General features: G+C 60.4%; 3 protein-coding genes across 5 annotated transcripts; 1 reads left to right on the top strand and 2 right to left on the bottom strand.

Annotated features, from left to right (window-relative positions):
* Nucleotides 1-63: 63 nt before the first annotated feature.
* NPW (neuropeptide W) lies at nt 64-9110 on the bottom strand. The gene is made up of 4 exons (XM_042240661.1): nt 8985-9110; nt 8808-8845; nt 474-1121; nt 64-247 (listed from the first exon to the last, which is right to left on the bottom strand). Exons 1-3 carry the CDS (start codon nt 9108-9110, stop codon nt 494-496), a joined length of 792 nt encoding a protein of 263 aa, XP_042096595.1. The 3' UTR covers nt 64-247; nt 474-493.
* ZNF598 (zinc finger protein 598, E3 ubiquitin ligase) lies at nt 9050-20011 on the top strand. Of its 2 annotated transcripts, none has more exons than XM_060406027.1 (12): nt 9050-9336; nt 14189-14301; nt 14825-14954; nt 15121-15332; nt 15436-15653; nt 16078-16186; nt 16785-16975; nt 17146-17230; nt 17364-18133; nt 18593-18737; nt 18836-18986; nt 19075-20011. In XM_060406027.1, exons 1-12 carry the CDS (start codon nt 9109-9111, stop codon nt 19426-19428), a joined length of 2706 nt encoding a protein of 901 aa, XP_060262010.1. In that variant the 5' UTR covers nt 9050-9108; the 3' UTR covers nt 19429-20011. The 2 variants fall into 2 exon arrangements, with proteins under 2 accessions (XP_060262010.1, XP_027817181.1); XM_027961380.2 differs by having other exon boundaries at nt 16078-16195.
* On the bottom strand, nt 14296-25947 carry SYNGR3 (synaptogyrin 3). Of its 2 annotated transcripts, none has more exons than XM_042239959.2 (4): nt 25685-25947; nt 23591-23828; nt 23258-23400; nt 14296-14554 (listed from the first exon to the last, which is right to left on the bottom strand). In XM_042239959.2, exons 1-4 carry the CDS (start codon nt 25781-25783, stop codon nt 14453-14455), a joined length of 582 nt encoding a protein of 193 aa, XP_042095893.1. In that variant the 5' UTR covers nt 25784-25947; the 3' UTR covers nt 14296-14452. The 2 variants fall into 2 exon arrangements, with proteins under 2 accessions (XP_042095893.1, XP_014959505.2); XM_015104019.4 differs by lacking the exon at nt 14296-14554 and adding an exon at nt 21704-23171.

Below are 25947 nucleotides of genomic sequence, written 5' to 3'. Positions count from 1 at the left end.
CAGTTTGCGCCTCGGAGCCAGATGACAAAGTACACAACACGGAGGAAAGGGGTCACACGCGGGGGCGCGGCAACTAGGCGAGTTTTATTGAACAGACGACCGGCCTGGTGGTCGAAGACACTCGGTCTGAGTCAGGCGAGGGGGCGCTAGCAGGGGCGGCGATCAGGACGGCTTCGGGGCGAGGCGAGGGCTGGCGAAGGCGGTACCCTGCGCAGACCGTGGCTGAGCCGGAGACTCTCCGAAAGCTCTAGAAAGAACAGAGAGGCCGGTGGGGAGAGGGCCGTGCGCTCTCCACTACCGCTCCCCCGACTCCCCGGGCTGGAAGCTTAGAGAGACTGCTCCAGGAGAGCCTTCCCCGGAGTCCGGGATAGAAAGGTCGTTGGGTGCCCTGCGGGCAGGCAGACAGCACGGCTCAGATCTCCCGAGACCCGCCTCGTTTGCTGGCGTCCTGTCCCCTGCCTCTCCCCGCGTACCTGGCCTGCTCCGCCGAGGTTCAGGAGTAGGCGCCAGGCCGCCACTCGGGTTGGCGCGCGGACTCCGGGGCGCGCAGGTTGCGAGGCCCACTGACAGGGAGCCCCGCCCCGGAGCGTCTGCGTCGCGCCTCCCACGGTCTCTGAGCTTCGGAGGGAAGCAGCAGAGCATCGAGGGCGGCCGGCCCCGGAGAGAGGGTGTTTCTGGCAGAGGGCCCCTGGGACAGCGCGCCCAGGCCCAGGGTGTCCCAGGCGGGGGGCCCGGCCGCGCGGCGCCACATGTAGGGCGAGCGGCGCAGCCCCATGAGCAGGCCGGCCGCGCGGCCCACCGTGTGGTAGCGGGGGCTCGCCACGTGCTTGTACCAGGCGCCGGCGGAAGGCGGCAGCAGCAGCAGCCACAGCAGGGCGAGCAGCCGGCGGCTGGCGGTGGCCCCCGGCCCCGGGCCCCGCACCCCTGTGCCCCGCGCCAGGGTGCTCACGTCGACAGCCGCCCGGAGGCGCGGACCAGGCACTGGCTCCGTCGGGTCTGCGGGCGCCGCGTGGAGAAGCCGGAGTGCGGGAGCTGCAGGCGGGGAGTTGGGCCCCGCGGGTCCGGCTATAACTGCTCGGCGGCCCCGCCCCTGCTCGCCCCCGCGGTACCTGCCTGGCTCCCTAAAGGGAGGGGGCGGGATGAAGGGAGAAGAGGAGCCCAGGCTACGCCGCAGGACGTGGGCTCCTGAAGCACCCTGGCTGAGTGGGATTCATCTCCTGGAATTCATCTCTTCCCCGGTCTGGGGGCCCCCCTCCTCCCGTGTCTCACGCCCCTCTTCCTCTGTCCCCAAGGAGAGGAGCTGCCAGGCGCAGGGACGGGGACAGGAAGGTCGGGCACACGCAGATCAGGCTGGGCGGCCAGCAGCGCCCCCGGGGGCAAAGCAGGAGAGCGGACTGGTGGGGGCCCTCTGCACCAAGACCCCTCTGCCTGCCTCCTCCCCTGACGGGCTGTTCCTTATCCTCACCTGTGCGTGCACAGTCGTGTCCAACTCTTTGAGACCGCCTGTACCATAGCCCACCAGGCCCCTCCATCCATGGGGATTCTCCAGGCAAGAATACTGAAGTGGGTTGCCATGCCCTCTTCCAGGGGAACTTCCTCACCCAAGGATTGAACCTGCGTCCCTTATGTCTCCTGCATTGGCAGGCAGGCTTTTTTTTAACCACCAGAGCCACCTGGGAAGCCCTCACCTAACACAGTTCAAATCTGTGCCCACACCCTCTTCTCCGCTCCCTAACCCCTAGCTTCTCCCCACCAACCTACTTCCCAGCTGCTGCTAGGTGGTGGATGCTTGAGCTGCAAGTTTAGTTAGGAGACAGTGGTTAGGATTAGGCTCCCAGAATAAAGAGTCAGTCCCTCTTACCCCCAGCCCCTGCCCTGGGCAGGATAAGGCTCTGCAGACCTCCAGCCTCCTCTTTGACTGAAAGTGAGAGTCACTCAGTCAGTCTGACTCTTTGCAAGCCCATGGACTACATAGTCCATGGAATTCTCCAGACCAGAATACTGGACTGGGTAGCCTATCCTTTCTCCAGTGGATCTTCCTGACCCAGAAATCAAACCTGGGTCTCTTGCATTGCAGGTGGATTCTTAACCAACTGAGCTATCAGAGAAGCCCTCCTCTTTGTCTGTGATCCCCTAAAACCATGTTTTCTGGCCAGATCAGTCTCAATTCTTTTGCTTTACCCAACAACCCACGAGTTGGCCCATTTCTGTGCTTCTGTGCCTGGGATGGACATCCTGGCCTTTTCAATCTATGACCAAACTCCTACTCATCTTTCAGGATCCTGCTTAAATAGTCCCTATGTGAATAGTCTCCTGGAGTATCCCTCTCTGCCTGCCTGGGGTTAATAGCCTCTTTCCAGATGTCAGGGCCTGACCCATTCTTGCCTGAGCCCTAAGCCAGGGAGGATTTAGCCCTCAAAATAATCAGACCTCATTCCACCACCACCCCCCACCAAGCAACCACACCACTCACGGGGTACCTTCTAAGTTCCAGACACCAGGGATCCTGAATTATGATACTTTGATCTCCAAACAATGCCACGTGTATGTGTGGTAAGTTAGTTCAGTCATGTCCAACTCTTTGCCACCCTATGGACTATAGCCTGCCAGGCTCCTCTGTCCATGGGATTCTCCAGGCAAGAATACTGGAGTGGGTTGCCGTGCCCTCCTCCAGGAAATCTTCCCAACCCAGGGATTGAACCCGCATCTCTTACATCTCCTGCATTGGCAGGAGGGTTCTTTACCACTGACACCACCTGGGAGATTCCCAAACAATGCCACAAGGTGGGACAATTATTGATTCCATCTACCAAAGAGGAAACTAAGGCCTGGGGGAAATAAACTTACTCCAGTCACCTGGGTAAGCATTGGGAACAGAGTGGGGTCCAACCTAGACCACCAGCCTGAGAGTTCCAGTTTGAGGACCCCAGCTACAGTGCTTAATGGAAGCCTCCCTTCCCCCTCTGCCTGTCTCTGCAGCAAGAAGGAAGGGCGAATCCAGGGCAGGAGTAGGGCACAGTCTGGGTCTGTCCTTCCTCTCAAACTTGCACATTGGGAGAGGCCCAGAGGGGCTCAGAAGTGCCGAGGGAGGCCCCTACTTTTGAGGCAGGAGGGGCAGAGAGGTCTGGTGATCCCTTGGGGGAGATCTGGAAGCCATCGGCTCTCCCCACAAAGGCCCTGTGGAGCAGCTGAGAAACATGCCCTGGAGCTCAGTGCCCCAGGCTGGACGCTGGTGGGTGTGAGGGAGGGGGGCACTCCTGCCTCAGTTTCCTCATTGGTAAACAGTAATGGTAGCCTCCTGACCAGCTGGCTGTGAGCACTAAACATCCAGGCCGCTGGGACTTTCCTGGCCATCCAGTGATTGAGACTCTGCACTTTCTCTGCAGGGGGCGTGGGTTTGATCCCTGGTCTGGGAAGTAAGATCCTGAATGCTATGAGGCATGGCCAAAATTGTTTTTTAAAAATCCAGGCTGGGTCTTGACAGGGTACCTGGCATGCAGTAACCAATGAAGTTGTTCAGTTGTGTCCTACTCTTTGCGACCCCACAGACTGTAGCCTCTCAGGCTCCTCCATCCATGGAATTTTCCAGGCAAGAGTACTGGAGTGGGTTGCCTGACCCAGTCAGGGGATCTTCCTGACCCAGGGATCGAACCTAGGTCTCCTGCATTGCAGGCAGACACTTTACCGTCTGAGTCACCAGGGAAGGTAAATGGTGAGGCTAACATCTGTTATTGTTGCTGTGCCAGTGGCTGCCTAGTCCCCAAACCTGTCAGAGAAGATGCTTTGATGGAGGGGTGATGGCGCAGGGACCAGGCAGGGCGGGGGTACAGAGGGAGCCGCCTGCGCGCCTGGAGGGCCCTGGAGGAGCGCAGGGACCAGTGAGCCGAGTGGAAAGCTGCCCCTTCCACCCACCACTGCCTCTCTCTCCTGGGGCCCCTTGGCCTCGAGAGCTGCCTGGAGTGTGCAGTGGGTGGGCAGCGCAGCACGACGCAAGGGTCCCCTGGCACTGCCGCCCACTCCCTGCTGAAAGGAGGCAGGGGACTGCAGGCGGTGGGCAGGAAGCGTCTGCGGGCAGAACATCATTGATGTGAAAGCTGATCAATCGTGGTCGATGCAGTAATGGAGGTTTCTGCGCAGTTAGAAAATTGAAGACAGCTACAGTTAGCAGAGTGGATAAATCTGAAAATGCCATATTGACAAAAAAAAAAAAAAGCCCTGCACAATGGAATGTTCAGTGTCTGAAGTTTAAATACCAGCCATCCTTCCGGCTGGCTTATGACTGTGAACTAGAGGGAAGGAAAATGTCCTCATGCAGGTGAGAGGTGGAGGGCCTGCTGGGACGGAGTCTGTGGCTGCCTGTCAGGTGGAGGTGTGCGGAAGGCAGGCAGGGATGGAGCCCAGGGCCGGGGAGGGAGAAGAGCACCGAATAGCATGACGGTTCCTGGGGGCTCCCGGTTTGGGGTGCTCAGGATGAGGGTCTCTGTGCCCTGCCCAACACTGAGCCCAGGGGCCCAGGGACAAAGGGCTCTGCCAGCAGCCCCCCACCTCCCAGAAGTCTGGAGCCAAAAGTCTGTTGCCAGAGGAGGTAGTGGCCCTAATGATGCATGAGAGCTACCTGGTCTTTCTGGGGCTCACTGCACCTTTCATCCACATACAGACCCTTCTAGAAGCTGGATGATCATGGGTGCTATTTGCACATCATCTCCCCTGACACTGGACCAAGCCCTGCTGGGGCCTGGGACCGTGTCTTGCTTCATACTCCCCCGTCCAGGCACAGCACCTGCCTCCTCCCCCAACAGGAACCCCATCCTAATGACACAGCAATTAAGAAAACCTCTCCATTTCATCATTTAAAATGATTATGTTTTATTAAGGCTTCCCTGGTGGCTCAGAGGGTAAAGCATCTGCTTGTAATGCGGGAGACCTGGGTTCCATCCCTGGGTCGAGAAGATCCCTTGGAGAAGGAAAAGGCATGTTTTATTAAGACTGTACATGGGCGCACGTGGTAAGTCTCTTAAGTTGTGTCTGACTCTGTGCAACCTTATGGACTGCCTCCTGCCAGGCCTCTCTGTCCATGGGTTTCTCCAGGCAAGAATACTCCCATGGGTTGCCATTTCCTTCTCCAAGGGATCTTCCACGCTCAGGGATTGAAGTTGGGTCTCTTACATCTACCTGCATTGGCAGGCGGGTTCTTCACCACTAGTGCCACCATACATTTTAAGTCAAATGCTAGTATAAGGAACACAGTAAGTGGCCTCTGTTCCACCCTCTCACATCAGCATCCTGCCCTCCAGGGGCAATGACTTCTAACTCTTTCAGCCATTTCTCCTAATATTTGCCTCCATAGTTTGAAATCACCAACAACTGCTATTCTAAAAACGAGTGGTCTTTTTTTTGGCCATGCCACATCTCATATGGGAGCTTAGTTCCCCCACCAGGAATTGAACCCGCATCCCACGCAGTGGAAGCATGAGCCCTAACCACTGAACCACCAGGGCAGTCCCTGGGTGGTCTTTTCTGTTCTGGCTGTGCTGGGTCTTCATGGCTTTCTCCACTGGCAGCAGTTGGGGGCTACTCTTCGTTGTGGTGCACCGGCTTCTCGTTGTGGAGCACAGGCTCTAGGTGCGTGGGCTTCGTAGTCGTGGCATCTGGGCTTAGTTGCCCCGGGGCATGTGGAATTTTCCCAGGCCAAAAGTCGAAGCTGTGTCCCCCGCCCCTGCATTGGCAGGCGGATTCCTAACTCCGGACCAAAGGGTGGTCTTTTTAAGGAGGTATACTTTGAGTAAAGCAGGCATATCTTCATTTGTTACATAGGCCTACACCTATGTGCCCAGAGCCCAGATCAAGGTAGAAAGGATTTGGTACCCTAGGGCGCTCCTTTCAGGCTTCTCTGGTAAATCAGTTGGTAAAGAATTTGCCTGCAATGCAGTACACCCGGGTTCAGTCCCTGGCTCAGGAAGATCCCCTGGAGAAGGAGATGGCAACCCGCTCTAGTATCCTTGCATGGGAAATCCCACGGGCAAAGGAGCCTGGTGGACTACAGTCCACAACCGAGTGACTAAACCACCACCACCAGGGGGCTCCCTCTACTCTTAGACAGAAGTCCCCAGCAAAATTCATCAGCTTTTTCTCACCCTCAGCATAGTTGGCGTTTGTGAGGCTGTCCTGGGCCCCGAAGGATGGGGAGCAGCATCATGACTGTGTAGGCAGCAAAAGAGCCCTTCCCCAAACATGTCTGTGCCCTAATGCCTGGAGGCTGTGACTATTTACATGGTAAAGCGTAATTCAAGTTGCAGATAAAATTGAGGATGCTAATCCACTGAACTTCATATTGGGTTGGCAAAAAAGTTCCTGTGGGTTTTCCCCATAAGATGTTACAGAAAAACTTGAATGAACTTTTTGACCAATCCAATATAAGCAAAGCATCCTTAATTATCCAGGTGAGTCCAGTGTAATCTCAAGGGTTCCCAAGTGTGGAGGAGAGAGGCAGTCAGAGAAGGAGAGGTGACAATGAAAACAGAGGCTGGAAGGAGGGAGGGCCAGGAGCATGGAACGCAGGCAGCCCACCGGAAGCTGGAAAAGTCAAGGAAACAGGAATGTAGCCCGCCTGCACCTTAGTTTTATCCCAATGAGAGTCATTTTGAATTCCTGAATTCCAGAACTGTAATATAGTAAATATGCATTGTTTTAAGTCACTATGTTTGTGGTAATTTTTTACAGCAGCAAAAAAAAAAAAAAAAGAACTGACACTTTTAAATTGGCCACACTTCAGGTGGCCAGAGTACTGGCGCTTCAGCTTCAGCTTCAATTCTTCCAGTGAGCATTCAGGGTTGATTTCCTTTAGAACTGACTGGTTTGATCTCCTTGCTGTTCAAAGGACTCTAAAAGTTTATATATATATATACTTCTTTTATTCCTGAAGTTTCCTTCTGCTCTCTGGGTCTGCTTGTTTTTGTCCCTGTATCTTACACCACAGGCTTTCCTCCTGTGTCTGCAGATCGCTGGCTGCCAGTCAGACCCTGACAGGCTGGCTCCTTTCGTAGGGGCGCGGCTTGCTGAGAGGTGAGCTTCATTGCAGGGCAGCTGGGCACCGGGATAGCCTTTCAGTCCCTAATGGGGTATGCAGATCTTCTTTCTGAGGTGGTGCATTTCCTCAGTGAACAATCCTCCAGTTTCCTGCCGACAGTGAGTGGGAGGAGGACTGGATGGATACAGGGAAGGCCCAGGTGCCCAGTCAATGCACCAACTTCCATGCACTCCTTTTTCAACCCCACCTTCAGTGAACTGCTCTGTGGGGTTCCCCCAAGGGTCTTAAGGATACTTTGTAAAATGAAAACCAGTCACCCTCCACCTGCAATGTCATTTCACAGTTTGCTTGCATCTTTCACTCATTGCTTGTTCCCTTCCTCTTCTTTGTGCTCATGGAAAGTCTTTTACTCCTTTGCTGTCCTTTTAGTGGGATTTTGTGAGGGTGAGATGACACCTGCCCATGGCCAATCCACCAGGTTATTTGGTATGATGATCCTTGTTTTGCAAACGAGGAAGCTAAAGGCTCAGCAAGTTGACCGAGGTCACTGGCAAATACGTGGTTGGAGTTTCCAGCCCATTTCTGCTTCCACAGTCCAAGCTCATCCTTCCACAACACACTGCCTATTTTCTAGAAGGGTTCAGATCTGAACCAACCTCCCTTAACAGCAGAAGAGAGGTCCTGAGTGTGCCTGACCCCAAGAATAGTGAGGAGGCCCCAAACATACTGCAGAGTCCCAAAGCCCCTGGATTCACTACCCCCAATCTGCAAGCCTGTCCTGCTATTTCTCTGCCTCAAGCCCCCAGGCTCAGCTGGGTGAGGTCAACTTGCCGCTGAAGAGGTCACGTTCCCTACCTGCTTTTTCTACTGGGACTGGGGATGTCCACCCCTGGCTCAGAGACAGATGTCACCACGTGTTGTCTTTTCCGATAGGGATTGTGTTTGTGTGTGCTCACACGTGTGCCCGATGACCAGGCCCCTGTTTGTCCCAAATACAACATAAGATCTGGGTTGGAGAGAGATTTGGGTTCCTAACAAGGTCGCTGCTGCTGCTGCTGCTGCTGCTGCTGCTAAGTCGCTTCAGTCATGTCTGACTCTGTGTGACCCTATAGACAGCAGCCCACTAGGCTCCTTTGTCCCTGGGATTCTCCAGGCAAGAATACTGGAGTGGGTTGCCATTTCCTTCTCCAAATAAGGTCACAATATTTAGCAAATAAAAATACAGGGTTGTCAGTTAAATTTGAATTTCAGAGGAACCATGAATAGCATTTTAATATTAAGTATTGAAGAGGGAATTCATAGGGCCTGGACTCCATCTTAGGCCTGTTCATGCTGATCATGCTCAGCCAGCTCTCCAATGGACTCTGAACTCTGTGTTCAGTGCCTATGGAAACGACAACAGAAGGCGAAAACTCCCTCTGGACAGGCCATAAATTTTTCCATACCTATCGGAGTGTAACCTCAGGCTTATTGATTATCGGCCAATTGTTTAACTCCTTGAGCACATAACACGTGAATGATGGGGTTATTGGGATTGTATTTACCCTTCCTTTGTTTATGTAAGTCTCAAGGAATTTGAAATGATGGGTTCAGACAAGTGCACATGGGATATAAAAGATTTTCACAAATGCTGGTCCAGGTCCTTGGCCAAGAGGAGACTCCGCCTTGGGCCCGCTGGTGTAATAAACTGCACTTCACTATGTGCATTGTCCTTCTGAGTGAGTTTGTTTCCCGGAACACGTGGCTACAACAGTATGACCCATCAATATTTGGGTCATACGTTGCTCCGAGAAGAGAGGGCGGGCCCAGGACAGAGGCCTAGGCGGAGAAGCCGGATGTCCGCAGCCTGGCGCGGGGACAGCGGCAGGCCTCCAAATCGGTCGCCTCCGCCTAGAGCGCCCAGGGCGAAGTCGCCGCTCTAGCTCGCACCTCGCTGAGGCGGAAGTCGCGCACGCACTTCCGCCGGGCGGGCCCGTTGCTGGGCGGGGCGGTGACGTCGCCCCCGGAAGGGGCGGGCCCGCCGGGAGCCAGGCCGTGCGGTGCGGTGCCGCGCCGGCCGGGAGGGGGCCGGATCCCGGACCATGGCGGCGGCTGCGGCGGCGGGCCCGGAGGGGCGGCGCGCGGCCCAGGAGGCGGCGGCGGCGGCAGCACCTGAGCGGGGCGGCGGGAGTTGCGTACTGTGCTGCGGGGACCTGGAGGCCACGGCGCTGGGCCGCTGCGACCACCCGGTGTGCTACCGCTGCTCCACCAAGATGCGGGTGCTGTGCGAGCAGCGGTACTGCGCCGTGTGCCGCGAGGAGCTGCGCCAGGTGAGCCGCGCCGGCGGGCAGCGTGTCGGGACTCCCGGGCGGGCGCGGCCCGGCGGGACGACGGGGCACCCGGCGGCCGGAAGGGGACTTTGCCTTCCTGGTGTCCGGCCGCAGGCCTGGTGGCGCCGGCTTCCGAGAGAGAGGCCCGGCGCGGCCGCCTGTCGTGGAGAGGGGGGGGTCCCCATCGTTGGTCCAGCTGTGGGCCGTCTGGGCGCGGGAGGCAGGCGGTAGTCGAGGTCCCTGTGGGCCCAGAGCCTGCGGGCTTTCCTGTTGACCCCTAGGACTCTTGCCAGGCCGCTGGAAGGGGCATGGTCAGAGCCGGTGCTCCCCGACTCGCTCGGCTTTGGGGGTTTATTCCTCAGGGGTCTCCATCCCGGTGAAGGCAGCAGGGAAAGTGGGCACCTTCAGAGGCGACCTATCCCTGGAGCAGAGGGTCAGTCTGGGCGTTTCCAGGTTAGCCGTGTGTCTGGGTCTCTCTGGGTGACGCTGAGAGAACTCCTTCTGAGACTGGCATTTTCATCTACTAAGTGACTTGTACTCAGACCTGCCACCCAAGGGGAAAGCGAAACCACTGAGGTCTCCTCAGGGTGCCTGGTGAGTGGGGATAAAAGTGTTAGAAGCTTTCATCCTCCTTGCCAGTTTCAGCTGGGGGGGGGGGGCTCGGCTCCAGAGTGGAGGGGCGGGAGTTTCTGACTGTCCAGACTTGGAAGTCCCAGTGAGGTCAGAGGGCATCATCTCTGCACCGCCCCCCCGCCCCCCCCCCCCCGCCGGCCCCACAACCCTCCTTGCAATGCCTGCTGCTTGGGGGCACTTAGCTGGAACTCCCTGGGTTTGCTGTGCTTTGAAATTTGTTTGCTTCCAGAGTTGTGAAACTCTCCTGGGATGTGAATGGAAAGCTTGGGGTGGTGATACCTGTCAGGGAATCTAACTTTCTTTCTACAAGTGATGCAGAAACGACATCCTTTTTTCATTTTTTTTTTTTTTTAAGTAGACTTTTATGTTAAAGGAGCCAAGCAAATGCTGTAATCCCATGAGCTCTGTGGGCATATCCTGTACCCTACCTGAAGAAGACATTGGGAGATGCTGTCAGTCTGTGATGGGGTGGAGCAAGACAGACTCGGATCTGGGAGAGGTCTAGGGTGCAGGAGCAGTCGGTGAAACTGTGGATCTGTGTCTTAGTCAGAAGGCTCCTCCCAACTACGCCAGAGCCTGCCTTGCAGGCCAGGCTTGCGTGACGTGACGTAACTCTTGAATGACCAGGTTTCCCAGCACACGTGTAGCTTCCTGGCAGTCAGGCAGGTAGGCAGGCAGGCGCAGCGGAGTCTCCATCCCTGGGCATTGCACGTCTCATTGAGAAAGTAAAGTGTTAGTCGCTCAGTTGGGTCCAACTCTGTGAGACCCCATGGACTGTAGCCCTCCAGGCTCCTCTGTCCATGAGATTCTCCAGGTGAGAATACTGGAGTGGGGAGGAAGTAAGCAGACACCTATATATGGCTCTCATAGCTAGCATCTGGCCTCTGTCATTCCTTGTGGGTCCCACACCCTTCAGGTGCTCTGTGGCAAGGGGGCGTGGACATGAGCTGTCCGGCTGGGGTGTGGTTTGGCATCAGGTACCCCAGCCAAGCCGCCTTCTACCAGGCCTGCTCCAAGTTGCTTGGCAGCAGGAGGAGGTTCTGGGCAGTTTGGGAAGATGATGCTCCTCTCTGTGCATCCGGCTTCCTCCCATGCTTGGACTTGGAATCCACCCCACCCCACCCCCATGCTTCCCTGGTTGAGTCCTGCACTGTCCTCTGAATTCATCCTGTGTCCCATGCCTGCTCAGAAACTTCTGAACCCTGCCTCTCTTCTGCCGCTTCTATGGGACTAAGCCTCTAAAAAATTGGGAGGAAAGCACGCCAAGATGCTTTGTGGGACAGGGCAGCTTTGTTCGCTTAATTCCTGCATCTTCACCTGGCGCCTCCCTTGGCTGACCCAGGGGACAGCCCTGCAACTGCTGCTCAGACGAGGAGCCAGATGAGTCAGGATTGCCCAGCAGGTGCTCATGGTGGAGGCCTAGGCTCCTTCCTAGCTGGTGGGCAGTGGCAGCACCAGGCCGCTGACTGAGACTGATGTCAGGTCCCGGGGTCCTGCCCCCTCTTGCCTGATCCTGTCTTTCCCACTGGCCACGTTCTTCTGAAAGACAAGTCTCGTCTTGCTTTCCACCTGGCCCTGATCCCGGGGATGTCAGAAAGGCTTGACGGGGCTGCTGTGCAAAGTGGGATGTGTCTGAGCCAGGAGGGACCTCGCAGACAGCCTGGTGCAGCCCCTCTGCCCCATCTCATAGGCAGGAACTGGGAGGGAGGCCAAACCTGCTGACTCTGGTCGTGCTCCCTGTTGTCCTGGCTCCTCTTCCCCAGGGGGCCGCTCTCACCCTGGTCACGGCGGACACCATTGTCTTCTGCGCTCACTCTCCGTGAGTGCTCCCTGCTCGCTGGGAGTGGGGAGCAGCAAGGCCCTGGGCAGACACTCCCCTGGGTGGGGAGTCCAAGAAGGCTTTCGCCCCTCTCTCCCTCTCATCAGGGCCTCATCCTTTTGGGGCCCACCCAGGGGCACTCTTTCCCACTTGATCATTTACTGCTTGGCCCACCCAGGGGCTGCCCGGAATGGCCCATCCTCAAGTGTCTAGGCCTGGCCTGTACTCTATCCTGGGACCCCTCCCATCCCCGGAGTGGGGGGTCTCAGGCCCCCACACCCTCCTCCTTGTGCAGCTATTCGTTCTTGCTGCTCGCCTCACCCTCTCTTGAGGCAGGGACACTGGCTGCTCCCGCCCGTCATCTGGCCCAGTCCTGGGGGCCCTGTGCTGCTCCCAGGCTGTGTGCGAGGGGCAGTCAGTGTTGCCCCGTCCCACCTGCCAGCCTGCTCACCTCATTCTCAAACGAACATGGCCTGAGCCTGCACGCCCACGGCCACGTTCCCTTCCTAAGCCTCTTCTGTACTCCAGTCCCTTCCTGAGCCTGCCCAGTGTCCCCCTTTGGCCTGGCTCAGTTGCGCCCAGCCCGGACTGTCCCACCAGACTGCTCCGGAGGGACAGACCCCCCCTAAGCTGATGGTCACCCGGTCCAGTGAGGGTACTCACATCCAGGGACAGACTCCACCTGTGGTGGATCGAAGCGGCACTCTGAGTGGAGGGGCCTCCCCACACCGGTGTTTCTGGGGAGGGATATCATTTCTCTGCTGTCTGCCAGCCCGGGACACTTTGGAAGCTTCGGGGCGTCCCTCGAGGGCTGGTCATGGGAGCTCGGTGTCCTGGAGGCTGGCTCCTGTGCTCTGCAGCGCCAGCAGGTCTTAACAGTTTGGGGCCCTGCACCTGCGGGCACCTGTCCCCGGGCACGAATGGGGGATCTGTTCTGGAAAAGCACCCCTGGGAGTGGAGGCAAGGCAGGGCTGGGCGTGGGCTTGCTCTTGGAGTGCAGATTCCACGAGAAGAGGCCAGTGTGTGGCCCGGGCCTTTCCCACGTCCCTTCTGGACCTGTCGGGAGATCCTGGGCAGAGGGTATAGGGTGAGCCTTGGAGGCAGAGCAAGATTCCACTGTGAAGACAGGCCACAGGAGTGCGGCTGGTGTAGCTGGGGCCACAGCCCCCACGTCCCTCTGCCTGGCTTGCCAGCGTGGTGATGGGAAGAAAGGTCTGCGGGGCCTGTCATCCCCCCACCCCTGGACCCTCAGGTCGGGCGTGGCTGGACTGGGACAATTCCTTTGGGGCGGGAGGGGGCAAGGCTTGGCTGCCCCCAAACAATGGGGCATGTCCTCAGAAGTGGAGGCTAAGCTCCCCATCTCCCCCCGCCCCGCACCACCAGAGCCCCCAGGAACCGGTTTTCACCACCTTGCTCTGGTGGCCGGCATAACCACTCAGTCTCTCCAGCCAGTCCTCCGTTCCCCCAATTTCATGGCTGTTCTGGTTTTAGACATCCTCTGTAGCTGGGCCTAAATATAACAGGGGTGACCCTGACGTGGCCTTTCCCAAGGTGAGGATGTCCCCTGGGTGTGCTGGCGCAGACGCTGAGCTGAGGCGAGTAGCCAGCTCCAGGCCGGGGGCAGTGGCAGATCAGAAAGGCGCTGAGCAAAGAGGTGGGCCCATGTGGTCTTGGTGGTAGGGTGGGGAGGATGGGGGGGCCGGAGAATGGGGGCCCCTGCAGGGAGCAGGGCCCTTGTCAGCTCAGGGGGACCTGCGCCTGCAGGAGGGCCCTGGGGGCCAGGCTGGGGTGACCTTGTCCCGCGTCATGGTCTGGCCCAGCAGCTTTACTGAGTGCTAGAGACCCTGAGAAGCGGCCAGCTGCAGAGTTTCATGTCCATCATACCAGCTCAGCCGTGTGGCACCCCCAGACCGAGCAATTAATGGGGAGGAAGCTGGCCAAGAACAGCGGGGCCATGACCAAGTCCTGGGGGGGCACCCCCTCCCGTGACATCACAGAAGCCTCATGGGAGAGGAGGGCGGCCAGGTCTGATGCACTGTCGCCTGATACAGCCTGGCGGGCGGCAGCCACTCTTTCCTCAGCTGCTCCTTGGAGTGTCTCTTCTTCCTCCTGAGCCTGTTGTCCTGTGCTCAGCACCCGTGTGATTGAGCCCCCGGTGGCCGTCTGTCTGATCCATCACTGTCCCCGGGCAGCCTGTCTGTCTAGGGTGGGTGGGGTCACTGCCCCCTGGAGGCGTGGCCGGCTGTTGCCTCTCTGTCCCGGCCGCCCTCGGGGGGGTCTGGCTGGGTGTGGGGAGGGGCTCCAGGAGGGGCCCTCAGTGCCCCCTTTGCTTTCGGCCTGACGGCGCCCTGCAGTGGGTGTCCGCAGCCTGCCCAGTGGTCCCTTTGGGTCTGGTTTCAGGTGGTCTTTGGGAGGACACTGCCTGCCTTTGCCACCATCCCTCTTCACCAGCTGCAGCACGAGAAAAAGTATGACATCTACTTTACGGATGGAAGAGTGTTCGCCCTCTACAGGTGAGAGCGGACTTCCTAGCCGGGGTCCTGTGGGGCTGCGGGCGCACTGCATCCCGCCTGTGCTCTTCGCTTCCCTCGGGGGTGCAACGTCAGGGCCTGGCGGCTGGTTCCTGTCCGCGGGCTCTCCTGGGCTCTCCTGGAACGGGGATGCTCACAGCCCCCTCCTGCGGTGGTGGTGGAGGTGGGGGGTGTGGCGGGGGAGTTCCAGGGTTCTGTGAGGTGCGCCAGAGCTGGTGCGAGTCAGGTTCTTCACCTGTAGAGGAAAAACGCCATAAGGGGTACGGTCGTCTTGGGGGTAGCCCCCGTCTTCCAGGTGGGGGTCCATCCCCTTGGCCGGGGCCTTGTCTGGCTCAGGCCCCGGCGCTGTCTGATGCAGCAGTCCGAGTGCCCGCCCTCCTGGCCCTCGCTCCCGGGGTACCTGCAGGGCCGCGGGGGGGGGGGGGGGCGTGGGGTTCTCGTGCTCCCTGGGGCTGGTGGTGCTGAGTGTCCGGGGGGCGGGGGGGCTGGCCGGGTGTCTCCCCAGGCAGCTGCTGCAGCACGAGTGCCCACGCTGTCCTGAGCGGCCGCCCTTCAGCCTCTTCGGGGACCTGGAGCAGCACATGCGGAAGCAGCATGAGCTGTTCTGCTGCAAGCTGTGCCTCAGGCACCTGCAGGTGAGCCCGCCTCCCGGAGCCCCGCCGCCCCTCACTTCGCGGGCCACCAGGTGGAAGGGCCTGGGCCGCACTGAGGCCACTAGAGGCTCTCTGCGCCGTGGGGCCGGGGAGGGGCGGGAGGCCTGGGAGCCCGCCCACTCCCGCGCCCAGCGCCCCTTCCCTGCAGATCTTCACGCATGAGCGGAAGTGGTACTCGCGCAAGGACCTGGCTCGGCACCGCATGCAGGGGGACCCCGACGACACGTCGCACCGCGGACACCCCCTCTGCAAGTTCTGTGACGAGCGCTACCTGGACAACGACGAGCTGCTCAAGCACCTGCGTCGTGACCACTACTTCTGCCACTTCTGCGACGCGGATGGGGCTCAGGACTACTACAGGTGGGCACGGCGGGGCCCGGGGTGCCACAGGTGGGTGTGGGTACATGGGGACTCCTGGACCAGGCGGGCCGGCGCAGGCCCTGCTGACGCCCGGTCCCCGCAGTGACTATGCATATCTGCGCGAGCACTTCCGCGAGAAGCACTTCCTGTGCGAGGAGGGCCGCTGCAGCACCGAGCAGTTCACTCACGCCTTCCGCACGGAGATCGACCTGAAGGCCCACAGGACGGCCTGCCACAGCCGCAGCCGCGCCGAGGCCCGCCAGAACCGCCAGATCGACCTGCAGTTCAGCTATGCACCGCGGCACTCACGCCGGAGCGAGGGTGAGCGGGGTCCCCGCCATTTGCGCGCCCTGCAGGCCTCAGACCCAGGCCCTGACCCGACCCCTCAGCGTCAGCAGGGACGAGGGACACAGCCGTGAGCACGCGCGGACGGGAGCTCTTCATGCGGCCTGGCTCCCAGAGGGCCTCGGCTCTGCTGTGCGGAGGTCCCTGGGCCTCTTCTCTGGGTCAGGAGGATTACTGAGTGCCTGCTGCGTGGGAGTCCCTCCTGGGACGGTGGGGCCAGGACCCCCAGGCCCCTCTCTCATCCGAGTTCCTGCTTGATCTGGTGTGCGGGCCGTAGGGGCCCGGGGCCACTGTGACCCCTGAGAGGCGTCTGTGCCTGCCCCTCGGGTCCACGCTATGATGCACAGGGAGGTCTCTGCAGGGTCCGGCCTGGGCCTGACTGGCTGTGTGCTGGCTGCAGGGGTCATCGGCGGCGAGGACTATGAGGAACTGGACAGGTACAACCGCCAGGGCCGCACAGGCCGGGCCAGCGGCCGCGGAGCCCAGCAGAGCCGCCGAGGAAGCTGGAGGTACAAGAGGTGGGAGGATTTGCGAGTCGCCAGGACCTCTGTCCACCTGGCCTCACCAGAGGCTGGGGCATTGTGGACAGCTGGGCTGAGACAGGCGCTGGATCAGGGAGCTTGGCCTTCTGGCCTCTGTGTCCCAGGCATGGCAACAGGGCCACTTAGTGTCCTGAGTGGGGTGTTCTCCTTTCTCCGCTCATTTAACCAGGGATGCCACGACCCTACAGACGGGGGTGTGAGGGGCCCCAGTCTCGGAGGTGCAGTGCAGGTGTGCCAGGAGGCCCTGGCGTGGCGGACACATGCTCTGGCTGGGCTGCCCCCGTGTCCGGCTGGACCGAGGCATCTGTGGTACCCAGGCGCTGCCCCAGAGAACTGGGCTGGGTGTTTCCCGGGCGCTGGAGCCCGAGGTTGGCAGGGAGGTGGTCCTGCTGTCCCCACAGCGCCCTCGCCTGGCCAGGGAGGCCGGGCTGGCACCTGTTCCGCTGGCTGCTGGCAGGCTGGCCTCTGAGGTCCCGGCTTCCTGGGGTGAGGCCCCTCCCTAGCCCTTTCCATTGCGTCGCTGTAGTCCTGGGCCTGGCCCAGCCTGAAGGCCTCCCCATCCCAGGGAAGAAGAGGACCGAGAAGTGGCAGCCGCCATCCGGGCCTCGGTGGCCACCCAGCAGCAGCAGCAGGAGACGCGCAGGACTGAGGACCGGGAAGAGGGCGGCAGGCCCAAGAAGGAGGAAGTGGGGCTGCGGGGTCCCGAGGAGGCCCGCGGCCCCCGGCGCCCAGCCCGGACTCCAGGCGAGGGCCCAGGTGAGCAGCTCCCCCGCAGGCAGGCCCACCCTGGCCCAACAGGCGGGATGTGGGCTCCTGACCACAAGGTCGGTGAGAAGCCACTGCTCTCCAGTTGGTCACCCCGCCAGGCCTGATCCTGCCCCCTCGACACTGTTCAGCTCTGACAAGGGTTCTTGTGTGTCTCGCAGGTCCCAAGGAAGCCTCCGCCAACGGTCCTATCAGCCAGGAGGCCTTTTCCACCACTGGCCCAGCTGCAGGAGCCACACTCCCAAAGTACACGCGTGTGGGGCTGGGGCTTCTACGGAGGGTTGGGAGGGTGGGTGTGGACGCCAGGGCTCCTGCAGAGGCAGGGGCTGGGGCAGGCCAGAGCCCACAGGCTGCTGACCCCTGTCCGCTTTCTGCACAGCGCTCTCCCACCCCCCACTTCGAAGCTCAAGGATGAAGACTTCCCCAGCCTCTGTGCCTCCGCTTCATCCTCGAGCTCTGCGGCAGCCGCCCCAGGCCCTGTGGGGCTGGCGCTGGCTTACCCTGTGCCCGCCAGAGGCAGGACCACCTTCCAGGAGGAAGACTTCCCTGCCCTGGTGCCCTCTGCCTCCAAGCCTAGCAGCGCCCCCACCAGCCTCATCTCTGCCTGGAACAGTGGGGCCAGCAAGAAGGTGGCGCATCCTGCCCCAGGGTCCCAGTCCACCAGTGGGGCCAGCCAGCCCCCCAGGAAGTCTGGCAAGGGGGGAAAGGGGGGCAAAAAGGGTGGGCCGCTGCCCGCAGAGGAGGTGGAGGAGGATGGCCGTGCAGGCCTCACGGCCCAGGAGCTGCGGAGCGTGCCCACGACGGTCGCCGTCTCCTCCCTGCTGGCCGGGGCTGCCACCCAGACCTTTACCAAGGTCAGCAAGAAGAAGAAGATGGGCTCCGAGAAGTCGGGTACCGCGTCGCCCCCACCCCCTGACAGAGAGGGGCCCCCTGGGGCCGAGCTGGCCCCCACGGCTGCCCCTGGCAGAGCTGAGGGGCCCGCCACCGTCATCGTCAATGGACACTCAGAGGGGCCGGCCCTGGCTCGGAGCACCCCCAAGGAGCCCCCTGGGCTCCCAAGGCCCCTGGGGCCACCCCCCTGCCCCACGCCCCAGGAAGACTTCCCAGCGCTCTGTGGCTCCTGCCCACCCAGGATGCCCCCACCTCCAGGTAGGTGTGCTGGGCCCAGGCCTGCTACGGGGCCCTGGGAAGGGGCCGCGGTAGTAGAATGAGGCTCAGGGTGGCGCAGGCGGGCAGGGAGGCCGTGTAGGCCCTTCCCACTGCCTCTTAGCCTGGTAGCCAGATCTGGATGCAGGCGGCAGGCCTGTGATCCTGTGGCCGTGGTCTGCCGTATGGCTCCCCTGCGCCCTTTCTTCCTGCAAGTCGGGGAGTCCTGGCACCCTCTGGAGATGAGGACAGAGCAGTTAACTCAGGCCAGGGTTTGCCATGAGGAGCACAACACGCGTGCTGGCCCTTGGCGGCGTCAGCGTCAGCAGGCCCTGGACCCGCTCTGTGGGGACGGGCTGCTCTATGGGGAGGGGCGGCGTGGGAAGTGGGGACCAGGGCCTGCCTGTGCCTGACCAGTGAGGTCACGTCCTGGGACCTTCCCATGCACCCCACGCCCCGCAGGCTTCAACGCCGTGGTGCTCCTGAAGGGCACCCCACCTCCGCCGGGCCTGGCGCCCCCCGTCAGCAAGCCACCCCCCGGCTTCTCCGGCCTTCCGTCTAGCCCCCACACGGCCTGTGTCCCCAGCACTACGACCACCACGAAAGCGTAAGTGTGGGCGGGCCCCTGGCCCCGTGCCCCCAGGGGAGAGTGCCCTCACCTTGGGCCTCCCCAAAGGCAGAAGCCTCCACCTCCTTCCGATTCAGACCCAGGCCAACGCCTGTGCCCCGGGCCTACCTGGTCCCCGAGAACTTCCGGGAGAGGAACCTGCAGCTCATCCAGTCCATCAGGGACTTCCTGCAGAGCGACGAGGCCCGCTTCAGCAAGTTCAAGAGCTACTCGGGGGAGTTCAGACAGGTCAGGCAGGCAGGGGTGCAGGGGGCTGGCCCGGCCACCGGGGCCCAGGCCGGGGCCGGGCGTGACTGGGTCTGGCTCTGGCTGGCAGGGCGTGATCTCTGCAGCCCAGTATTACAAGAGTTGCCGGGACCTGCTGGGGGAGAACTTCGAGAAGATCTTCAACGAGCTGCTGGTGCTGCTGCCCGATACAGCCAAGCAGCAGGAGCTGCTGTTGGCTCACACGGACTTCCGCGGCCGCGAGAAGCCTCCCGGCACGAAGGCCAAGAAGAACAGGAAGAGCGCGTGGCAGGCCAGCACCCGGCAGGTGGGCCTGGACTGCTGTGTGTGCCCCACTTGCCAGCAGGTGCTGGCGCACGGCGATGTGGGCAGCCACCAGGCGCTGCACGCCGCCCGGGACGATGACTTCCCCTCCCTGCAGGCCCTCGCCAGGATCCTCACGTAGCTCCGATGTAGCTCCCGCCAGCGCAGGCAGGAGCCACCGCACCCACAGGCCTCCTTTCTCCCCGTCCCCACCCCCAGGCAGCCCGTGAGGCCACCTGCTCAGGCCCCTCAGCTGGCCGGCTCTCCGGGAATCACCGGGAAGGCCCGCCATGACTTGCTGGCACACCCTTGTGGGGGATCCCTCTGGATTCCTCCTGGAAACTAGAGAGACCCCTGCCGCAGCAGCAGGCTGCTCTGGGTTTACGTTCTCATGCGCTGGAGGGCACCGGGGAGGGAAGGGCCAGGTGCCGGGACCTGTGTGTGCTCTCAGGGCTGGTGGCCACAGTGGCCCCTTCCCGGAGCCCTAGCGCTGCAGCATCGCGGTCCCTGAGCTAGGGTCCATGGGTGCTGGAGTCAGATATTGAGTGTGTTGTGTAAACAGTTGGCTGTTTCGTGACTAAAGAACGTTCAGGATTAAAAGACACAAAATTGTGCTACTTGAAGTTGAATCTTTTTATGAGACTAGCTGAATCTGGGATCTCCAATTGTCTCTGAACTTTTATAAGACAGTTTATCTTCAAATAAATTTATTTTGCAATAATGCACATAGCTGGTGTTCTCAGCTTCTCTGCATTCTGGGGTCACCCCACTCAGAGTGGTCAGACACTATAGCTTAGGTGGTCTCAGTGAGTACTGTGGGCCAGGGGTGCGAGGCCTGTGGGGAGAGGGGGGCAGCCAGGCTCTGCTCACAGGCAGAAGCAGCTGACCCCGGGCCTGGGTCTTGGAGGTAAGCACAGCCCAAGCCCTCCAGGAGCAGAGCCAGCCATGCTTGACCTACACTGTGTACCCAGTAAAACTGTCCTTCCAGAACCCAGGAGTCACACAGACCCAAGGTTTACATCCACGGGCCACTGAGAGAGCTTCTAAAGTAAACTCCAGCAGGAACCATTTAGAAACGGATCCAGTATTCTGGAAACGAACCAGGCATGTGCTAAGATCTCCCCATTCTGCCACAAATACATATAAATAGTAGGAATCAAGAGCTAAACGCATAGCCACCTCCAGATGAGGCAACATCCTTACTTGAGAAGAAATGGAGATGTCTTTCTGAAAGAAGCAGAAGTGGGTGGGCACTGCCTGTCTGAACCTGAGGGCCTACCTACTTATGCTGAGACTGGAGCAAGCTTCTGGGTGATGGCTGAGCTTCGGCGCCTGCTAGGAAGCAGAGCCGTCACCCTCTTCGCTCTCCATAGGGCTGCTAGGAGGCCACCTGCGTTCCCTATCACACAGGAGAAGCCCCCCGTAGCTGATGCCCTCTGAAGACAGCACAAGCCAACATCCGCAAAGAGTAACCTAGAAGCTGGGCTATCTCACTCAAGATACTAAAAACGCCGATTCTTAAAGAACCAAGAACCATAACAATACCAAGCAACAAAGCCTGATGACAAGCACTACCCTGAGTAGTTTATGTTAACAAGTTCATGTTAACACCTACTGCACCTTAGCAGCTACTACACTTACTGCAAGGAGATCGAAACAGTCCATCCTAAAGGAAATCAATCCTGAATATTCATTGGAAGGACTGATGCTGAAGCTGAAATTCCAATACTCGCCCACCTGATGAGAACTGACTCACTGGAAAAGACCCTGATGCTGGGAAAGACTGAAGGCGGGAGGAAAAGGGGACGACAGAGGATGAGATGGTTGGATAGCATCACCGACTCGATGGACATGAGTTTGAGTAAACTCCGAGAGTTGGAGATGGACAGGGAGGCCTGGTGTGTTGTAACCCATGGGGTATCAAAGCGTCGGACACGACTGAGCAACTGAACTGAACTGCACCTTTGACCATGGGAACTGCTCTTCTCTGGAAGGGTACAAGTTGAGACCAAGCTTGAACATGGCCAAGCCAGAAAGAACCCCAGCCCTAGGTCCTGCCTGCTTCCTTGAATCAACTAGAAGGTTAACCAGTAAGAAATGAAAAAGTAACTGAAATAAAACTCCCAAAAGATGAATTCAAAAGTCAGCAAGACCAAGCTGGGGATGTCTCCGAAGGGGAGCTGGCCATGGAACGTGGCTCTGGACACTGCATGGTACACAGGGCAGGGGTCTCAGGAACAGGAGGTGGTAAGAAGGGGCCATCTGGAGAAATCGCGACGGTTTTCCCTAGCACTCTCCAGAACAGGGGCATCAGCCTGGTCTCTACCTCCAGGCCCCCTTCTGGATTCTGGGCCCTGGTGCTCTTTGGGTCCCAATATCCGGTACTGGAGGGGCAGGAGTGGAAAGGTCACAGTAAACTCATTTACCATCTTTATTGTAAAGAAGTTGCAGTTGGAACATGGGACACTGAAAATACACAATCACGGATTGTTCTTTCAGAAGAGGGAAGGAGAGATCCATATATACAAAAATTGTAAACATGTTCACTTAAATATCCACAAATAATCGGTCTATGCTACAATGTACAGGGTTGTCACTCAACTGCAACTCCTGAGAGAGGCATCTGTCTGTAAGAATGAACGTGGCAACCGCATTTGGTATTGACTTAATGTGAAAAGCCAGCTTCGAGCAATGCATGAGTACTCAGCTATGCAGAGGGACTCCCCCCCACCTCGGGCTGGGCCTTAAAGTGGGGTGCAGTGTGGGGAGCTGGACTAGTCAAGGAGGCCTAGGTAAAGGGGTTTGCAAGGAATGGCCATCTCCAGGGCATGGTGGGCAGGTGGAGCCTCGAGACCTCTCCTCGTGGGGGGCGTGTCCTGCAGGCATCCAGTGTCTGGAGCTTCCCTGGGGCAAGGTCTTACTGAAAGGCTGCGAGAGGGCTGATGCTCAGGCCTACAGCCATGTTGTGCTTTCCTGGCCAGAGCTGCCCGCAGCCCAGCAGGGGCCTGGGCTGAGGCAGGTAAGGGCTGGAGCTGGGACCACAGACAGAGGGGCTGCTTGTGGGGAACTACAAGGTGAAACCTTTAGACTTGACCACAATCACAACATCCACAGGGCCGGGCTACTCTAGTGCACCTGTGAGAGGAAACGGGGGCAGCTCCAGGCAGAGCAGGGGGCCCCGCAGGGTGAGACACCAGGGCAGAGTGAGGACCACCACTATCCACGGGGACAGGGGATGGGGAACTGGCCACGCTTGCCGGGCCACGGGGTGAGGGCAGTGTCCCTTCCCCCAGGCACCCCAAGTCCAGGGCAGCCCCCGCATCCGGCTATGGAGGGCATCTGAACCTCTGACCCTGGAGTGGGCAGGTGAGCCCTGGCTGGCTCACGAGGGGAATGGCTCCCTGCCAGGCTGGCCCATTTGAGGCTGGAGGACAGGTGCCCAGGGCCATGATATTCCCTCCTCAGGACCTTTGGCCCTGAGCTGGGGACTAAAGGGACCGGAGGAACTTGGGGGGCACAGCCAAGGCACCCTGGAGGCCACTTTCTCTTGGCCCCAGATGACCCACAGCATCCACTCCCAGCTGCTGGGCCGGGAGGACCTGAGGGAGGCCCCAGGAGGCCTTGGACCCTGCATGGGTGGGACAGCCTTTGCGCCTCGTCTTGGCCTGCTGGCCTCTAGTAGGCAGGGACCTGGTACCCTTTGGGGCTGGTGTCCAGGGTCTCGGTGAAGGGCGGGCTCTGATAGGTCTCCGTGCCTTCCACACCGCTGCCCACCGGGTAGCCCGGGTAGGTCTGGCCTGCCCCAGCACCCAGCTGCTCGGTGGCAAAGAGCGACATGTCGGTGCCCAGACGGAACCGCTGCAGGGCCTTCACGGTAAGCGCCACCTGAGGGGGAGGCCGGGGTCAGCCAGGGCTGACCCTGCCCGGACCCTGCCCGAGCCCCAGCCCCGCCGCCAGCCGGCCGCACTCACCCAGCTGAGGATGGAGAAGAAGCTGAAGGTGATGACGGCGCGCGCCGCGTCCCCTGCCTGCGCCGTGCCCGGCCCGGGCGCCGTGCGCTGCCACTGGTTGGTGAGGAAACAAAAGCCCACGAACCACAGGAAGGACCAGAGGCCTGCGGGACGGCGGACTGACAGGTCGGGGGGCGCTCCACGCAGGCGCCTGGCCCAAACAGGAAGGAGACCCCGCCCCTGGGCCTGTCCCTGCCCACTCGATGAGAACCGCGCCCCCGGCCCCGCCCCGCCCACCCCGCCCCGCCCCGCCCGCCCCGCCCCGCCCGCCCGGCCCCGCCCCGCCCCGCCCACCTGAGAAGCCGAGGTCGAGCAGCACGGCGCGCCGCCGGTCGCGGACGCTGCTGATCTGCTGGAAGCGCACGTCGAGCAGCAGGAAGCCGGCGCAGGCGAGGAAGGCCCCGAGGCCGAGCGCGACTCCGAAGCGGCAGGCGCCCGCGTTGCCGTTGAAGACGCAGCGTAGCTCTGGGCCGCTGTCGGCGTTCACGTAGCCCTCGTTGACTATGGGCCCGAAGACGGCGATGGAGAACACCTGCGGGCGGCGGCGGGAGGCGCTCAGGGCCCTGCGGTACCCCTTAGGTCTCCTAGCCCACCGTGAGCGCCCATGTGCCCCTGAAGCCCAGGATCCATCTCGGAGGGGGGCGGTGTCTTCAGGGACCCCTCCCTTAATACCTACCTCAGGTGTAGTAACTGTAGACACAGCCTTTAGTGAGGATCTACTGTGCACTGTACTTAAAATGGCTACATGCCTTATTCGTGCATGGAATTCTCCGAAACAACCGCGAAGGTGCCACGGTTCTTATCTGCTTTGTAGATAGGGAGTTCGGGGCTCCAGCAGGTGAAGTGACTTGTCCAGGGGTCACATGGTTGGTAAGAGCCAGGGCTGGCATTCGAGCTGTGTCCTCTGTACCTTGTGGAGCCCGAAGTGTCTCCCATGGCCCACTCCAGAGCGTGGGGACTGGATCTGTGACCCCCAGGCTTGAGTCAGCAGGGTTGGGAGAGTAGATGTGGAGTGGGGAGAGAGGGGGCATGGGGCACACAGCAGAGGGACAGCTGCACAGAGTTGTCAGCCAGGACCTGAGTGCACCCTGCCTTCAGCATGCCCGAGCTGTGCAGTCTTGTTTCCCAGCATGCCAAATGTAGCAGGCACGACTCATGGGGTGGCTGTGTTAGAAATAATGCCCACCCAGCATCCTGCACTTTGTGGGCACTCCGGTCTGGGATTAATCATCAATACCAGCCATAAGTTCTGGGGTTCAGTCATACCTCAGTGCCCTGTGGCTGGAAGGCAAGGGAGGTGGTGTTAAGTGTTAGTCCCTCAGTCATGTCTGACTCTTTGTGACCCCATGGACTGTAGCCACAGTCCTTTTAAACCGGATGCTGCTCTTGGAGCCTTGGGCAGCCATCTGTTTCTAAAAAAAGAAAAGACCTCCAATTTCAACTTCATTTTTCTCCTTTCCTGCCCAGCTCCTAGAGACTAAGAGGGAAACCAAAGTGCAAGATACTGACATGTACCTCCCAACTGGTCCACCAGTTGGGTCAGAGCTGGAACCAGAACGTAGGGTCCCTACTATCTGGTCTAGCCAGAGTCACTCCACCCCAGGGCCCCTGCCCTACCCTGAGCACCACCCTCCTGGAAGACAGGTGAGTAGATGCCAGCACCAGCTGCCAGCAGGTGGGCACAACCCAGAACTTGGCATTCCACGTTCCGTGTCTCCTGCCTGAACGGATGGGAAGGAAGAACAGGCCACTGGACCTAGGGTTGCTCCAGTAGGCTAGCCTGCACCAAATCTGCCCCTCCCACACCACCTCCAGGAAGCCCTCCCAGTGCAGAGCCCCTTCCAGCTGCCCCAGGCAGAGGAATCCCGAAGCACCTCCACCCCCAACTCAACGGTTGCAACCGGGGGGTCCTGGGAAGGGCCAGTTTCCTTCGAAGGAGCCTGGAGGATGTGCGCGCAGGAGAAGCAAGGGGGAGCCTCGGCCAGATTCTCTCGGTTCCGGTAGCCTCTCCTAGTGCTGAGGCTGAGCGCCCAAGCCCGCCGCGAATCCCGTCCCCACCCCTGTGCCCGTTTCCAAGCGTGAACACAGGAAAAACGGAGCGAGGGCTGAGGAAGGGCACTGAGTTAGACCTAAGGAAGAACTGGGAGGTGGGTGCGGCGGGTGGTGACCCCTCAAGGTCCCCGGCTGTCGCCGCCGGCCCCTCCCCCGCCGGCAGGTGGGCGCACCCAGCCCGGTGACGTCACCCTAACCTGCGGCCGGCGGGGGAAGGGCCGGCGTGGATGGGGAAGGGGCGAAGGGCAGGGGCAAGGCAGAGGTGATCGGGGTGCGGTTGGCGAGGCGAGGTGGGGGGGGGGGGTATCGGGGCGGGGGCTGGGGCCGGCCACTCACCCAGGATGCGACCCGCAGCAGGGTCTGGGGCCGCCGCGCGAAGCTCACAGGGTCCAGGGCTGCCCCCGCGCGCCCCGCGCCGAACGAGCCTCCCTCCATGGCCAGCCTGGGCGGGCCGCGCGCACCCGGGGCCCTCTGTCCGCCTGTCCGTCGGGCCGGCCCCACCCGAGGCCGCCCGGGGCTGCTGCGAGTGCTGATGCTGCCGGTGCGGCCAGTGCTGCTGCCGCCGCCGCCGCCGCCTTTCGGGAGCGCGCGCCCGCTGC

Source organism: Ovis aries, chromosome 24, assembly GCF_016772045.2.
Source record: "Ovis aries strain OAR_USU_Benz2616 breed Rambouillet chromosome 24, ARS-UI_Ramb_v3.0, whole genome shotgun sequence".
In the NCBI taxonomy this organism is placed as follows: domain Eukaryota; kingdom Metazoa; phylum Chordata; class Mammalia; order Artiodactyla; family Bovidae; genus Ovis; species Ovis aries.
Note: the sequence above shows the minus strand (reverse complement) of the source record. Positions and strands in the feature narration are given on the sequence as shown.